Source organism: Parasteatoda tepidariorum, chromosome 10 (assembly GCF_982258835.1).
Source record: "Parasteatoda tepidariorum strain Cologne lab strain chromosome 10, Ptep-v5.0, whole genome shotgun sequence".
NCBI classification, from domain to species: domain Eukaryota; kingdom Metazoa; phylum Arthropoda; class Arachnida; order Araneae; family Theridiidae; genus Parasteatoda; species Parasteatoda tepidariorum.
The window spans coordinates 25870832-25889069 of NC_141764.1; the positions used below are offsets into that span (position 1 = coordinate 25870832).

General features: G+C 31.0%; 1 protein-coding gene across 1 annotated transcript in view; it reads right to left on the reverse strand.

Moving 5' to 3' along the window:
* Positions 1–3670: 3670 nt before the first annotated feature.
* Positions 3671–18238, reverse strand: part of LOC107449261 (LIM/homeobox protein Lhx9) — a 64310-nt gene continuing 49742 nt past the window's right edge. The window contains exons 3-4 of the mRNA XM_016064750.4: positions 15771–16021; positions 3671–8476 (exon numbers count right to left, since the gene is read on the reverse strand). Of these exons, the coding sequence (XP_015920236.1) occupies positions 8111–8476; positions 15771–16021 (617 nt within the window). The 3' untranslated portion in view covers positions 3671–8110. The remainder of the gene's footprint in view (positions 8477–15770; positions 16022–18238) is intronic.

Sequence of the window (18238 nt, forward strand, 5' to 3'; positions counted from 1 at the left end):
TAAAGTTTAGAACTTGACCAGAGGAGCTCTGAAGATATGGCAAGAAATGGTTAATATTCTGTGCAATGGATTAAGTCCTTTACAAGTAACAATATTGTATTTCGGATGCAACATATACTTCCAACAAGGTAAGAGATGGAACTTGCTGTTCGATTGCGTTTTATATAACACTTCAATTTTTTTAACAATGGCTTTGATCTTTTTAAAGTTTCTAAGTTTACCATAGGAGCTCATACGTTTTACCTAAGGATGGCTAGTATTTTGTGCAACATTAATATGTATCTCTTCTGAAAAGAACATGTTATTTTTGAAGATCTGCCTCCAAGTAACAGACGAAACTAGCCATTTTATTTCAAATACTTAAGCTTTCTTAATTTAATTGTCTTTTATTAATGCTCGGACAGTTTTGACAGTGATAAAAAACGTCGTTGCTTTAAAATTGTTGCATTTCTCAAAAGAAACAAGTTAAGAAATGCAATTTTTCCAATTTTATTCGCACAATAAAAACGTTATTAGAAGTACAAGAATAAGTTTTATAATTGCAGTATGATTGTAATTACAGTAGAATTGATCAAATTACTTAATTATTTTACAGTTTAAGAGATACGTATAAAGGGAAATTAACATTAAAGTTCCCAAACATTCGACCGTGCTCTTATTGAGATATTTTTCTGATTCAGATTGCAGTAATTATATTTTATTTTATTTTATAGCTGGCGTTGAACAGCCTATCCAATTGTCTGAGTTTACGACTACTAATGTTCAACTAATTTGGAGACTATTACTAATTGGGAGAAATTTGCTTTCGTGGAGATCTTTTTGATGAAACTTATCCGCTTGTGTGTTATATGAAGAAGGAAAACACGAAAACCTCCCACGGTTAGTGTGATAACGAGGGGAATCTAACCCATAATTCGTGTACCACTGAGGATATTTTATGTCAACGCTGTGGTCAGTGAGAGCCGAGGGAGGAACTCGTTTTGACCAGCCATCGCTGGGATTCGAACCCGGGTTACCTCATTGGGTGGCAAGTGCTCTATCCCCTGAGTTACTACGTCTCGAGGTACTTATATTGTGAGGGTCAAGCATCTAACTAAAAAAAATATCTATCGAAGAAAGTTCGTTTCATGCCACAAGAGGTTGTGGGTTCGATCCCCGCCGACCGAAAACTCGCCCGTGTAGTAAAATGGTGACTGATGCACGTTAAATCTGAGTCTCAATGTCCTCCATGTTCCCATAACAAATCATACCTCTGGGGGGTACTGATCCAGAAGTTTCTTTGTCTTCTGGATTGGTTCAAAATTACAAGGCTACGGAGTTGAACTTCAGTAGTCGTAAACCCAAAATTGAGTCTGCCGTTCAGCGACGGTTATAAAATAAAATAAAATATCCTCTGAACACATTATAGCGTCGCCAATAGCCCATTGTGCAGCTCTAGTGCGACGTGAATGAACTACAACAACAACAACAACTGAACACATTATAGATCAAGAGTTATAACGGTGTTTCGTTAAACAAAATATATGCCTATTCAACTAAAGTACATTTTCTCAGTGAGTTCACAATTTATCATATTGTTTGAAATTGCATAGAGAAAAAACAAATTCTGACTAAATAAAGTTTACTTGTATAGTTGAGACATTTTTGGTGAAAGAAACCACAATTTTAAGAATTAAACCAAAATATACTGTATTTAAACCATTCATATGGAAATCTCACCGTTCGCTGCTGCGATTTACTGAAAATTCTGATTTTCAAAATTATAGTTCTTACTATAATACACTTAGTAACAAATACAAATCTCAAAAGCAAATGTAACAAAATAAATAGTTTCTATACCATGCTCTGAAGTATCACAATAAAATCACCAAAATGATCTCCAGAACTACCAATCATTTCACCATTTATTTGATAATTTTAACTTGATGCTTTTGGCTCTTACCAAATAGAAGAGTGCTAATCTGTTTACGCCTCTACTGTTTATTTAAAATGGCTGTTTATTTAAATGTTGGCAAGACTTATATGACTGTTAGTTATTTCTTATTTGAATGTAATTTCTCAATTATAACAAGGGTTAAAGAAACAAGGATGATGGCTTCAAATGATTAATTAAAGTGTTTTAAAGAATCTAAACTCAGAAATATCATACCATGGTCTGACTGTTTTATCCATCTTTTCTGGATCTTTGGACTATCAAAGCGGGGGAGTCATCACTCTACAGAGGATCAAAATTGTGATGGCATGTCATCGGATTATCCTCAGGGATGTATCCCAGATCATCGCCAATAGCCCATTGTGAAAGCTTTAGTGCAACGTAAATAAACAACTACAACCATCTTTTATGAGATAGTGGGATTTATTCATTTATTTACGTACATATGTTGGTTTCTTTGTAAATGCAAAGTGCGGCTTTACTCTTTTCAGTCTGAAAAACAGCTAGCACAATTTTGTGAAAGCCAGCAAGAATATAAATCGTATGTTATGGTGGGATTTGAGCCCACTACATATACGCTTCAGAGTGGTTAGCGGAAGAACAATGCTGCGTGTTGAGGTTTGAATAAAACAGTCATTTATTAGGGTTTCCATTGCCGAGAGGTGTTGTCCTTCTGCCGAGCTCACTGAAGAATAGAGGTTGTGGGTTTAATATCTTAGTGCTGTGTGTGCGTTACAACAAATAAATAAATCGAAGTACCCAGGGTTGCGATGGACCCTGCTTCCATTTTAAGATGTTGGGACAGCCCTGATGCTTAACCGTTAAGCTTCTGGTTTAGTTTAGCCCTGTTCAGGCATTTGTACATCTACAAATGCGCACGTTTTGTATAGTTTTAAATGGTGGTAGATGTTCATTTGCAGCTTAAAAAAAAAGAAAAAAAAAGAAAGAACAGGCGAGAAACTAAGTTAACAATCGTTTGCTAAATAAAATAGAGGTTATCAAAATTAAACATTTTTGTGTCGGGTCGGTAGTTCTCGTCATACTAAAGCTGCAGATTGGGCTGTTGGCGACGGTCTGAGAAGCATCCCTTGTGAATATTCGAACGCATGCCATTACAATTTGTGAGGCTCTTTCCTCAATTTATACATAGATCTGAAGAGGAAGGAAATTTTTTCCAGATCCCTGTACCAGCAGTACTGATCAGCGATTGACCACAGAGCTTTCAATTCCACAGATTGTCCAAACACGTATTTCGCATGTACTCGGTGGATCGTAGCCGAGTCTAGGATCGAACCCCATCTCCTCCGGACCGGAGTCTAATTCTCTAACCACTGGGCAACCTCGGCCCTACATTTTTGAGTCACTTCAAACTAGCATTGCTAACATTACAGCCATTTGATTAAAATTTCCTAATTTTACAGCATTTACTACCAAAGAGCATGGTAATAAAAACCATATTTTTTTGTTAATTTTACCAAAAAGTCATTACCTAAGTGATTCGGTAAAAATTACCTTTTTTTGGTGTTTGCACAAAGCAAGAAACACAGTAACCATATTCAAGTAGTTTTGACCATACTTTTTTTCTCAATGTAGGAGTATTTTTTCTCCTTTTATGGTCAAAATTACACGTAATTCAACTTCTCTGTAATTCGTCATTTCCTTTATGTATTTCAAGAATATTTAAGATTAAACAACAAGGTGTAGTTTCTTAAAGAAATGAAAAGGCAGAGGCATCAATTACATGAAAATACAATGAAATTTTATTTATGCCCAATAAAACTGTACAATAAACAAAAACGATGCATTTCATCGTTTACTGTGTAACCATGAATTTATTACAACCGGCAATTCACCAGAATGCGTATCAGTGAGTATTTATTTCTATATAAAATATGTATGAATGCAATGTGATCAGCAACACAACAAGAGAAAAAAATTATATACACAAAAACAGATATGCATTGTCGATGAAAGTGTAGCGTCAGATGTTCTATACAAATAATCGAAAATTCTCTTCGAAAAGAAGAGCATTACCGCAAAAACCAAACTTTTTTTATTAGTTATTGAACTGGTATTTACATTTATGAATTGTGTCGCTTTGCCCAAACACACTTATTTAGAAGACTCCATCAACTTGTTTAGTTTTTATTTTGCTTTTAGTACCTTACACAAATGTCACGTATGAGTGCCATTAAACGAATGTGAGCTAAGAAAAAAAAATACTGGAGAAACAGTTTCAAAAGACATGATATTTGAAAGAAAGGGAAAAAGCATGCTATACAATTAAATATTTGATCTATCTTGATGTAAAAAATAATAGTTTGCGTAACTTAAAGCTATTTTTGGACAGAATTACTATTTATTCCCAAATAATAAAATTAGAATTTGTATAATTCAAAGAATTAACAATTTGGCTTTATAAAGAATGATTTAGAAACTGCGCACGGCACTAACATAGTCAAAACACACTAGTATTTTGGGGATTTATTATTATTAATTCTTGACAAATATATAATTTTGGACACAAAGAGAGAATTTTTCATTCATACGAATTCTTTTCATAAGGTACTTCAACATTTAAATTATTTACTTGCTTTTTTTTGAGAATTAATAATGTTGGTATAATACTTTATATATAGACCTTTAAGCATTATTCTTTGTCTTTAGAAAAACTTGGTTTAAAAATTTTTAAAAATTAACAAATTCTTAAAATTTCATAAATTTACAGCTCTAGCTGCAGGAGTGAAATAAATAATCAGCAAACCATTATAAATAAAAATCTTCCTAAAATACTGAAATTTTCCTAAAATCTCACAGAGAATTTTCATGTGATTTAGAAAATAATATCAAATGCAAAAAGTAATGTTTGCAGTAATATTGCAAAACAAAAGGAAATGTTTGCAGTTTTAATTTAAAAGAGATGTAGGAATAACTGTCTGTAAAATTAAAATAAAAATATTTTAAAAATATATATAATTTAGGTTCTTTCAAGTAAATTTCAACATATGAACGAAGAAGTTTCAAAAAATACATTTCTGACACGTGTGTTGACTTTACTTTCTATTGATACTTGACAGCTGCATAAAAATGGTTTAAATTCCATCCGATTTTTCGTGATAATAAGTTTAAAAAAAACTTGCTAAGAATAGATTAAAATAAGCAGCTTTAGATCTTCGGAATGAACAAATTAACTCAACAAATACTTAATCTAATTAGGATTAACGTATTCACACAAATTGAATTATGCAAATTAACATTTCTGAATTTGATTTATAACTGATTAAGATTATTTAATAAACATGGAATCGATTTATTCAAAAATAAATTTGAAAAAGGCTGATAAAATATAAATAAGATTTTAAAAAATTGCTTTTATATTTGGGTTCGTAATAAGTAATAAAATTTATATGTTTAATCCTCGTTACAATTTGTTTTAAAATCGCATTTATTTAAGCAATGAAATAAGATTAACGAACGCATAAAATAAAAGAAATTTAATGATTTGAAAGAAATATAATCTTTCAAAATGAAAATCTCAAATTTGATGTGAATAACGTTGTTAGTTCTACAGTAGGAATTTGATTAAAATGGAACGAAAATGAAAGAATAAAAGAATTTATAAGATAAATTAATTTGTTTTAAGAGGAATTTAAAAATTATTTCTTAAAATATTATACAATATTCCAACAAATATTTTAAATCTTCAAATTTATTTCAATAACTGGAATACTGTAATAAAGCTTATCTTATTATAATAAGTTAAAAGTTGTTATAAATGTAAAATAGCTTATGAGATTTATTTTACGCTACGATTTTCATGATTATAAACAATAAAATATCATTTTTAAGAATTGCTGCACTAATATTTTTTCATAAGACATTGAGTTAGACTACAATTAAAAATTTTTATTTAGATAATAAGCAAATCAAATCTCTGCCTTTTTCTTTCTCATAACTAGTCTTTTTCAGTATTCTTTGCTCGCAAATTCTTTTTCTCAACTTCTCTGAATGATTTTAATGATTTAAATAATTTTAATAATTTAAATATTTTTATCATTTTTTAATTGTTTTTATACAATTCTTACTAAGTATCAAAAAGAAGTAGATTCAGATACTGAATTATAAGCTAAAAAATATATATAAATAAACAACTTCCTTATAGCTATTTAAAAAAATTAAGTCATTCTACAATTTAGAAGATGACTGCCAGAGATTTTTTTAAAACTAACATTTACTTTTTCTTTGTATTATACTAACAAGTCAAAATTTAGTTAAAATTGACTATTAAAACCATGCTATAAAAAAACTCACGATTGTACAAATAAAGATTTAAAAGCACAAACATTGTTGTGTCTAGATTAGAGATATTTTCTTTAAAAATTCTAAACATTAACTAAGTTGATATTCGAATTGAACGTCTCAATTTACACAACTCAAAGTAAATTTTAAGCTTTATCAAAACCATTTAAATTGTTATCTTAGTTAAGAAAGTTAATCGAGTGAAAATGGTTTACATAACCAAAAAAACACGTTTGGTTTAGAGTTAAGCTTCAACAATAAACTTTTTTAAAAAGATTTTTTTCTCCCGGAAACAAGATAAATTAGATATTCCCATTAAATTTCAATATATAAAGTTTAAATGAATTATAAGGAAATTCGAACAAAAAATAATGTGATGATAATGGTTATTCTCCACACTTCACTTTTAACAATAATTCTTATTATTAAATAAAATAAATAAAATAATTAAATCTGCAATATGGTGTCTCAAATAATTATTATGAGAAAAGGAGAGTTTTGAAACATTTAATTCATACTTATTTTATGAAACCGATAAACGATTTTAATAATTAATTTTAAAAATCGAGATTTCTTCAACAATTATTAATAAGTGTCAAGTTTCAATGAAAGTTTTCTATTAGATAATATTGATTTTGAGCTAGTAGATTTATTTGTAGTTTAAAAAATATGAGTTTTGCTATCCTTGCTGTTCTTCCATTTAAAAAGTAATTAACTTGTTATCGGCGTTGAATCAAAAATGTACTGGGTGTTTCGTTTTCGCAACTGTTAATGTATAATAATATCATGAAACTTTTTCAAAAATAAAGTAAAAATTACAGGCACAAATGAGGTCAGAAATTAATATTTGAGGAAGAAAAAAGAAATGTTATGAAAATGTAACAAATCATCATTAAGACAAGCGAGAATATTAATGTTTGTCTTCTAATGGACAAAATTTTTCATCTAATATTTTGCACGGATTCTAAAAGTAAATATTAAAGGGGTAATTGAAGAGCACCTTACTCAACAAGAACGATGTTAGAAAACAAACTGTTTATTTTAACAGCAAAATATGGCTTCCTTGTTGTATATCTTGTTGATATAAAAACATATTTGAAAAAAAAAAGAAACTATATTATTATGCAACGTGTCTCAGCTAAATGTTTCAGAATTTCTAAGAGAGGCAAGGTGCATCTTATCAACTTAAAATCGCAGAGATGCAAGGTCAGAAAGGCTTTCCTAAAAAGGCAGATGATGTTGCAAGAAAATTTCGATCGTTCCTTCACTGAATCGTCATTTCGCACAAGGACACAGAATATTCAGGAATTCCATGTTCCGTAGATATGAGATCTGAATTGCAACTTCGAACACTTTCTTTGGTCCGTATTCCTTTCGCGTTTGCACATTTATTATTAAAACAAATATTCAAGTACGGTGATTTTTCCTTTATTCTTATGCACATCACCGCTGCAGGAAAGTATTACCGACCCAGCATTGCTTGATACTTCGAGTCTTCAGGATACCCTCAACCCCACCTAGAAATTCTGAAACGTTTACCTGAGACCCTTGAATAAGTTTAAATTTCAAAATAATATTAACCATTTGCTTACGGCTGGTAACACAGGTGGACCAGAATGACGGGCTTCATCATACTAAGCGCCGTAAGCGAAGTGTTAATAATATAATAGACACATAATATTGTTTATGCAATGCAATATATAATATTAAGATGGTAATATTAATACATTAACCAAAAAAATTACTATTTTGTTCAATTCCAAACTTATACGTGCAATCGAAAGAGTCCAAGATGTTGCTGATGGATCTTTTAAAAAAATGCATGGGCATGATCGACTTTAGGAATATTCATGAGAGTTTTTTGTTGAAATTGTTCTATCAGAACAGTTCATGGAAGGATGTGACATGGAAAGAGACATTATCTCCATTATGGACAGATCCTGGATTAAGTCCTTGGTGACTGACCAGTGGGGTCATAGGATCACTACTGTCAAAGTCCATGGATGCTCCAGGCCCCACGTGGGTGGACAGGGAGCCATCTGAAGCGACACCACCACAGGAATGCACTGGACTGGGCTCGGAATAGGAACTGGTAGCTCCGGGGCTACAGATCCCTCCCCCCATGTGGCCGCCCTGGAGCAACTGAGGGGTGGACGGCTGTTCGCTGGTAATCATACCAGAAACAGAATCTGGTTGTTTGTTGTTGTTCCGTCTCCATTTCGCCCGAGCGTTTTGGAACCATACCTAAAATAAAAGCAAAACTAATCAGAACATGAAAACGATAACAAATTAGATACAAGTACTAATAAGAGGCTAATAATAGGGATAGTTCTACGTTTCTTCAAATATAATATAGATAGGAGGGAACATATATATTGTAGATAGAACAGATATAATACAGGTAGGATAAAACAGATATTATACAGTCAGGATAGAAGAGATATGATACAGATAGGATAGAACAGATGTAATACATATAGGATAAAACATATATAATGCAGATAGAATGGAACAGATATAATACAGATAGGATAAAACAGATGGGATAACAGAAGACGTCTTAACTCTCACAAGGGATAACACTCTGTGTTGTTTAAGTGAAAAGTTTTCTCCTCTCTGTTGTTACGCAACTGAGAAGAATTTGATGAAATTCTTTGATTTTTTCCTGTGAATTCCAAGTTTTTCTTTTTGGTTACTAAGCAACTGAGATAAAATATCAGCAGTATGGTCCCTCTCGTTAAGAAGTTATTCCTAAACATCGTAGAGTGTTCTCGCGTGATTAAGTAATGACATGAGCTGTTATACTACATTTCCAAATGTTACTTATTGCATATGAAAATACTCTAGAAGTTTCAGTTCAATTGTTGTAAATTAATAAATTCAGAAAACTCACATTGCGCCTTCGATATTTTGATTCAGATCATTAATTAAAGCGCAAATTCTGAATATAAATGATAAAAATTTGTAGATCATTTACGACCTTTCAGTTATTGAACAACTTGAATTTTTTCTTCATTTGCAATGATTTTATATTTAAAAAAAAAAAAAAAAAAAAAAAAAACAAGAAGAAAGAGAATAATTGAAATATAGCCGCTAAATTTATGTATTAAACTTTGCATCATAGATTATTAAAAATATTTTATTTTAAAGAGTTTGTTAAATTACGTAGTAGTTAGTCAGTCGAAGCTAAATTACAATACGTTACAAGAAAAAAAATGGCTTTCCAAGAAACAAATGGTAATTTATTACTACTAATGAATAATTATAGTAGAATAACAAACAACGTGTGCAAACTAACAAGCAAAAGAAAAGAAAAAAAGAAAGAAAGAAAGTAATGTCGATAGCAAAAATAGACCATTGTGGTTTAAGTTGCTTAAAGACTGGCATTAAAAATTAATTATTTTATAAGAAAGAATATATTAAATCACAACGTTTTTATCTTTCCTAAAATTAGATAATTGTTTAAATACGTCCTTAATAAAGATACCATTTTACTTTAAAAATTCGGTTACTAATTCGCTTCGCATGAATAGAAAATTCTTCAGAACAAAAATTTCCTTCCTGTTATTTTATCAACCCTACTCTTTCGAGCAACAAAGTCTGTTGCATCGAGTAACATCTTTTTAAAAAAAATTATACAACTTTTGAAAAAGATGATTATTTTGTGAGTGCTCTTCGGCAGGATGCATGGCTCAGTTGGCGAGATTTACTACATGGTAAAAATGACGTATGAAATTCAGCAGCTCTTCTCTTCGGGTCGCAAATCTTCGGAAGAACCAAGAGGGTGTCTTCGAAGAAACGGAAGACATAACTTGGACGAAATCCAAATGGCTCCCTCCGTTTCGAGAGTTATGGCGGAATATAACGTTCCTTTTTCTTTTCTGTTCTTCTTAGATATCCGATCGTATATTTCAGAATACTTCATGTATCTTGGCGCTAAATATCCTCAAGTGTTTTCACACTGGGTTTTGTGGCTTGTTATAGAAGAAAATATGATATCATAAATTCATGCCAACTGTTCCCAGGATTTGGTGAGGCAAGATTAATCCTCAAGATTAAGATGTTCTTTCAATAGAACGTCAAATGTTGATTTGTAAAGTTAGCATGAATTTTTCTTCTTCATTTTGTTAGAAATTACCGGCTGGTGTAAAAGTTTTATTCGGATTGAAAAATTGTTGAAAGAAATTATGTATAATATTGATTTATAAAAATAGTTTCTATATAAACATAAGGGGATGCCTGGCTATTAAAAAAAATCTGATTTAAATTAGATTATATTGATAAAATTTTACATTTATTAGCTAATTAAACCGGATTAACAAAATAATTAACCTAAAGTGTAAGGGTGTGCTGTTCCCACCTAAGTTAAAACTGTCACCTCTAATGTTGAAATCGAACCTAATTAACATAAAATGATATCATATATGCTATTTATGCGGTAATAATCTTTACCATTATAATTAGGAATAACTTACGATATCTCTAATTCAATGTAATAAAATTGGATGGTTAAAAAAATTATGTCTGACACACAAACAAAAGATGAAGAAAAATTAGGATTATGTTATTAAGGAGAATTAGGATTATTAGGATATGAAACAAAATAGATAGAATATTAAATATATAGATAGTAAAACAAAGAGGACAAAAGCATTTAAGCTATTTCACAAAGTGTCGTTATTTTGTACCATGTAAAATGCCAAGAAAATTTGCTGTAATCGCAATTTGATTAAAGACTGTAGTCGCTTTAAAAATATACAAATTAGAAATAACAGTTGACATGTTTCAAGAGCTCGAAAACAGGCGCTCATATTCAAGACTTGCCAGACGTGAATGAGAAGAGACAAAAGTGATTTGAAGTACAAACCGTAAAATTATTAACGAAAAAATAATTGTGAGAAACAAAACTGAAAAAAAAAACAAAAAAAAAAAAAAAAAAAAAACACGGTAGCCGAGAGAGAGAGAGAGAGAGAGAGAAAAAAAGAAAAACTTTTCCTCTCAATCTTTTATTTTTCTCTCTCTTTTTTTTATTTTTTTTTTAAAAAAATTTTCCTTCTCATTTTTATTTTTCCATCCTCGGTTCCCAACTTTACGTTTTATACTTTAAATCACTTTTGCTTCTTCTCATTTACGCTTGACAAGTCCTGAAAATAGGCACCTGTTTTTGTGCTTTTGAAACATGTTGACTGTTATTTTAAATTTGTATATTGAAACAAATGAAGTTTTTAATCAAGTATTATACACTGCTGGACAATTGCTAAGGACGGATCACAAATTTGCAATGTAGCATAACATTAAGCGGGACATGAGGCCTAGTAGGATAAAATATAGTTGCCACACTGTTTAGATGTTAGAATAAAGAATATTCATTGTTCTGGAAAGTACAAAAGCTATGAAACACCTGAAAGAAAAAAATGTTCATTTGATGCTGCGCACGAAAAAATGGAACAACGCACCTAAATGTCAGCAGGTAACTTGAAGAAAGGTGTCAGTACGGGATATGTCCACCGTGGAATGTGATACAACATTCTATACGTCGTATCATACTTTGCACAACATTATCCAGCAGCTGCTGAGGCAATTTATCCCATTCCTCTATCAGTGCACGGATAAGGGTGTTCTTGTTTATCGGAGGATAGTTTCGACCAGCAAATTGCCTCCCCAAAGCATCCCAAACATTTTCAATGGGGTTCAGATCTGGAAAACGTGATGGCCATACGAGGCGTTGAATACCCTCGCTGTCTAGACAATCCTGAACAGCGAGTGTTCGATGACATGTTGCGTTGTCGTCCATAAAAACAAATTGATCACCGACAGCACCACGGAAAAGACGAATATGAGGATGTAGAACTTCATCAATGTATCGTTGGCCCGTCATAGTCCCATTCGCAACCACATGTAGGCGCGTGCGGCCAATGATAATGATGCGGGCCCACACCATGACAATGCATGTCGGATATCGGTCACTTTCCTGGACAATAACTAGTACTACTCTCGAGCCAGATCAGTAGGCGTCTACAATCCGATGACAGACTGAACCTACTCTCATCTGAGGATAGTACCCATGCCCAGTCCTGTTCAGTCCAATTGTGATGCTCACGACACCATTGCAAACGGGCCGTACGGTGCTGTCTGGTCAATGGGACACACACAACAGGTCTGCGGGCGTATAGTCCTCCTCCCCTCAAACGTCTGGCAACAGTTTTTCGGGAAATCTGCTTTCCTGTGGCAGCAAGAAAGTGATTTGTTACCTGCTGAGCTGTGGTGCTCCTGTTTCTTTTTTCTGATAGGACGATGTATCTGTCTTCTGCAGGCGTCGTACTTCTAACACGACCTCCCCCGTGCAGCCTACTACACATTCCAGTAGTTTTAAATGATTTCCACAGCCGTGAAACAACGCTTTGAGCGATGTCGAACTCCCTGGCAACATCTGTTATTTTTCGCCTTTCTTCGATCTTTCCAATAATTCAGTCATGCTTAAAATCATCTTAGTGATACCGGAAAGACATGCCGAAAATTTCAAGTTTGTCAACTAAATCTTTCCTGTAAAACTTTGACTTGAAGCAACAACTCTCCACACGCGTCAAAACCTTTAAAGCTCTTATTAGCGCTATCACGTGATGAACAGACGTGGAAAAAAAAATTTGCATACGCATACCTCTTCTTACTACATCCCGCACTTATTCTAATTTTCAACATTTTGCTTCCTTTCATTTTGAGGTTGGTATGGATGATAGTGTTATCCGTCCTTAGCAATTGTCCAGCAGTGTATTACTGCTTCAGTTTCTTGGGATTATTTACTTATCATACAATGGTGACTAAACCATATATTTCCATGGCAGTTATTACGTAATCCTGTTTCAGACATCATAGTTTATGCTGATAACATACTACAGTCACTCGTCTGTACTATGATTCAACAGTAATCAAACAATTTAAATATCACTACACCAATGAAAATTACTTGAAATATTATACACATGTATTTAAATTAATTAATCTACACCTATTATGCCTTCATGTTTATAAAAATAAATTATTGTAGAATCTTTAATGATATTTCTGTGTAGACTTAATAATATTAGGGAATAAAAAATTGATGTTTCTACTTGCTAATTTTCATTTTATGATTGTTATGAATTGAGTGTCACATGCTTGTTGCATTTTAAGAATGTTCATAAATTCGGCCAAATCATAATCAAAACAGCATTTATTAAAAATATAATAATTTGTATTAAGTGATGTAAAATGATTAATTTCCTATTCAATGCAGTGCTTAAGCATTGCTTTTTGTTTCTGAAAAGATAATTACCATTTATTAAATGAAAATGACTAATTTTTATTTCTACGACGCATGTACGTTTTCTTGACACAAATTATGAACGAGTTAGCAATAAACGCAAATAACGACTAACAAAACAGACAATTTAAAAGTAGAAACCGAACGTAGAAGTAAGAAACTGAAATAAACTTTCCGCAAACAACGATGCAAATAGCCACTTGAGAAAACACACATATATTCTTAAGTTGCATTTTCTGAAGTTCCTTGTTTACGTAAATTCACCATCCTAAGACCACTTAATTTTTTTTAAAAGCTACTTAAAACTTGGAAATATATATGTACCCCAAGAACAAATTCTGTTCTTTTTTTTAAAAAATTTCATTTCGCAAAAAAAGAAGAAAAAAATGCCTTTGCTGATGAATTTATGACTAACTGCGGTTAAAAGTTACAGGTAAAATTAGTCAACTTTTGAACGGGAGAATTATTTTTCTTAAAACTGTAACTTTTGAAGTTTTTTCTTTTCAAATGTAATGAAGTAAATTCGTATGCCATATGTCGTGGTGGTGTTTTTATTTATTTATTTATTGCTATGAGAATCGAGAAACGGTTGGCAAAATTACAAGATTACGGATAGGATGAAATATAAAAATTTAAAAAAAAAACAGAAAAATATTTTATTGTTATTTTTTCTGGTGCAGGTTTGCAATTTTTAGGCAAACAACAAAAATTATTCTCTTTTAAATGAAAAGTCGTTCATCAAAAATTGAGAGAACGAAGAAAATTATAAAGGTACTTTTCATTTACACTAGTTTTTGGATATTTCTTTTATTCTGTAGTGTCTAGTAAAACAACCAAAATATAACGTCATCACCAAATTAGAATAGAAATATTTTTTCTGGAATTTTAATTGATTTTTTTCTTCTGAAAAACTAATACCACTCTGAAACCATGGTTTTGATAGGTGAGTTAGTATTATATATATAATGTTTAAATATCTTTATTATTCGCGTGATTGAATTTTTTCAGTCTCATACGAATTAGTTTTCTACAGTGTAAACTATAGAAGTAAATCTTTAAAAATTTTCAAACATGAATATGTGTAGAAATACATTAGATAAATTTCCATTTTTCAGAAAAATCGTTGGAATTTTTTATTAATCTTTCTTTCAATTCAATTTAATAAAAATTCGCTTTTAACTTTCAGCTTTTTTTGTGAAAGACATAAAAAAATATTTTTCTTCTTAAGAAGCAATAGAAGAGACAATTATCTCATCTTAGAACAACACATCAAAAGGCTAATACTTATATTAAGAAAAAGGGGACAAAGTTGTTTTGAGTAACTAATTATTAGCTAGAGCCAATTTGCCGGCTTTTAAAATTGTGATTTTTGCTTCCCTGGGGCAAATAATGCAAAAACATATCAAAATGGCAAATCGGTAAAACCATATTTTTAAAACTGGTGAAAATATTTTAAGTAACAGCTAATCAGCGTATCTTTGCCATTTTTAAGAAATTTGATTTTTTTTAACTCGCTGACACAAACAAAAAATGCAATTGTTTCTTCTACAGTACAGAACCCGTTATCCGGAAATCAGAAAACCGGAAAACCAAAAAACCGGAACGAAATTCGATACATTTTCCCGCAATTTTTAAAAAAAAATTTTTTTTTCCTCATAAGATTATATGATTTTTCTTTCTTTTTTAAAAGATGTTTACCTTACCATCATTTCAGAAATAGTCATTAGTGTATTACCTCATCGTTTTTTCTTATTTTTAAGATTATTTCCAAATATTTTTTTTTTTTTTTTAGTTGGGTTTAACACTAAAAAAACGGCTTTTTGTAGCTATTCAGAAAACCGGAAAAATCAGTTATCCGGAATAGCGATAGTCCCGATCGTTCCGGATAATCGGTTCTCTACTGTATTTTAAAACTAATATTGTTATTGCTATTTCGAAACACAATTGTCTTATCCAAGAACATATCAGGAAGGAGAAAAGAAGGATATTAAAAAAAATCAGTAAATTTGATAGGAATAACTGTAAACTAGATAACTTTAATGATTTTTAAAAATTAGATTTTTTTTTCTTGAAACAAATAATAAAATAGATGACATCGTATTCAAGTAAAAATATTGTTTTTGAAAAACAGTAAGGGGAACGATTGTCTCCTCCAAACAAGTATCAGGGTATTGGAAGAAAAAAAAATTGGCAACGTTGCCCTGGTTTACGGTAGTGGAGTTGAGATGTATTAATTACCTGAAGCACTCTTTTGGAAAGACCTGTTTTCTGGGCTAATTGTTTTAAATCTTTTGCATCTGGATTCTGATTGATGGCAAAATAGGATTTCATAGTTCTTAATTGATGATGTTTAAAAGATGTGCGCATGCGCTTTGTCCTCTGACTCCCTCCACCACCAGATGATAGTGGGGGTGAAGATTGAGAATTACCAGTACCATCTAAATGGCCTAGGTGTAAATTGCAGGAGGCAGGGTCCAGCGGCGATAAACCTGTAATGAAAGAAAAATATTGCTATATAACATTGTTTTTAATATAAAATGTAATGATTTAGAAAGCACTATATTTAAGGAGCACAATATAAAGAAGGGGGGTAACGCTAAAAGATGCCGAAAATTGGTTTATCAATTTATAATTAATTCATAAACTTTCAAGCAAACTATTTTTACGGAGAAAAAAATTATGGTAAAATTACCGTACTGTATAATAATAAATTTTCTGATAAAAATAAAGAAATAAACAATAATTCTGGTTACTAAAAACAAAGTATACGATATTTAAAACATTCATTTCGTAATTTTTTCACTCATGTGGTAACAGTTTATCGGTAATTCTAGTTTTCAAAATTATAGCTCCTATTACCACACATTTATTTAAAAAATACAAAACTAAGAGGTAAAACAGGGTGCGTAGCCAAATTGTTCAACAAAAAATAAGCATCTTTTAAGCACTTTTCAAGCACTCAAAAAATATTTTTAAGCACTTTAAAAAAATATCATAATTAGGAAAGGTTGGAAAGTTTTTGACAATTTTTGACGGTTTTATCTTGTTTTAACCCGGAAAAAAAACTTTTGGCATTGTTTTTGACAATTGTCAAAAATCATGAAATTTTTAATCATGAAAAAGGAATGGCGTTTTCATACGCTACGGACTGACAATACGCCGAAATAGATTGATTGGGTTTGAATTAATTGTGAAAACGTTGAATAGAACAATATGAACTGTGTCTTTTTGCATAAATCGTAGCGAAAATCAACATTGAAAGGGAAAAATCTCATTTTGAAAACAGGAAAATTAAGCACTTTTTAAAAACACAATAATGAAAAAAGCACCTTTAAGAGCTTTTAAAAAACGAAAATCGAAAATAAGCACCTTTAAGTACTTTTTAAAAACGCTACGCACCCTGTAAAAGTAACCGAATAAATGATTTCCATGCCATGCATTAACCATCATCATAATTAAAAATACCACAACATTTACTAAATTTTATTGCTTATTATAAAACCACGTTGTATTTTTTATTTTATCACAATCATTATAAAGGCGTTTCGGTAAAAACTACCGAAATTTTAGTTTTCCAATCGAGCCAGAAACACGGTAAACTTTACCATATTCAGATTTTTTACCATACTTTATTACATATTATTTATTCTCAGAACATACTTCAGTTCTCAGGCTAACTAATGCAGATTTTGTAAAATATTGTTATGTATATTTTGAGAAATATATGTTCTTACTAAGCCAAATTAACAAAAACAAGCATTAATTAATCCGTTGTAGATTAAATTATTACAATTTATAATCTCGTTATTTGCCTAGCTATCAATCCATGAAATACAAATACAACTCAATTCCGCGCAAAAAGCCAAGGAAAAGTTTACCCTGTTCTGTGGTCTTCTGAGTTAGGTTCAAAACGTTATTGAATACGTCCGTAAATATTTCTGTCTCACATCTACTACATGGATGGAGCGTTCGGCAATAAAATTCAATATTGTGTCTCATTTAAAAATATTATTAAATAAAAAAAATGAAGATTGCAAATCCGAATTTATAACTTTCAACAGAGTGAAACATGCGTTAACGCAATTAAAACTACAGAGATTTAATTAAAAACAAACTCATCAAAAACACCATTACAAAAAAAGGAAAGATATAAAATAAAACAGACTCGACGCTTCCGTTGAATTAAATGTCACAAATTACAACCACTTCATTTATTTCATTAACTTTTTCCTTTGCTCTTTAATTAAAAATGCCAAAGTTGAAAGATTATGACGTTCGAAAAAAAATGGCTAGATAGTATGTAAACTTAACGAAATCTGTTGTCGCTGAAATAGCAAAGCCGTGATTTAAGAACAAATTAAGGTTATTTTGCAAGTGCTATCAATTTTTTTCCGCACAGAAATGTTTTCCTTATTATCTTTTAAGTTTAATTTAACACTTGTCACTATCTTATCAGTGAGTATTAAAAATTTTCAATAAATTTTATTATTTTGTTTTTGTAATTCGTAATACGTGTTTATGGCGCTGGATAATAAATCGAGGTGATTGGCTTTTATTAACTTTTAATACTGCCATGAAGAAATATGTTTAATAAAGACGAAAGGTATAAAATCTCAAGGTTTTTATTAACTGAAAGGGGATATATATTTAAGCCTAAGAAAAAAATGGAATAATTAATTAAAATTGCAACTTTAAATTTAATTATT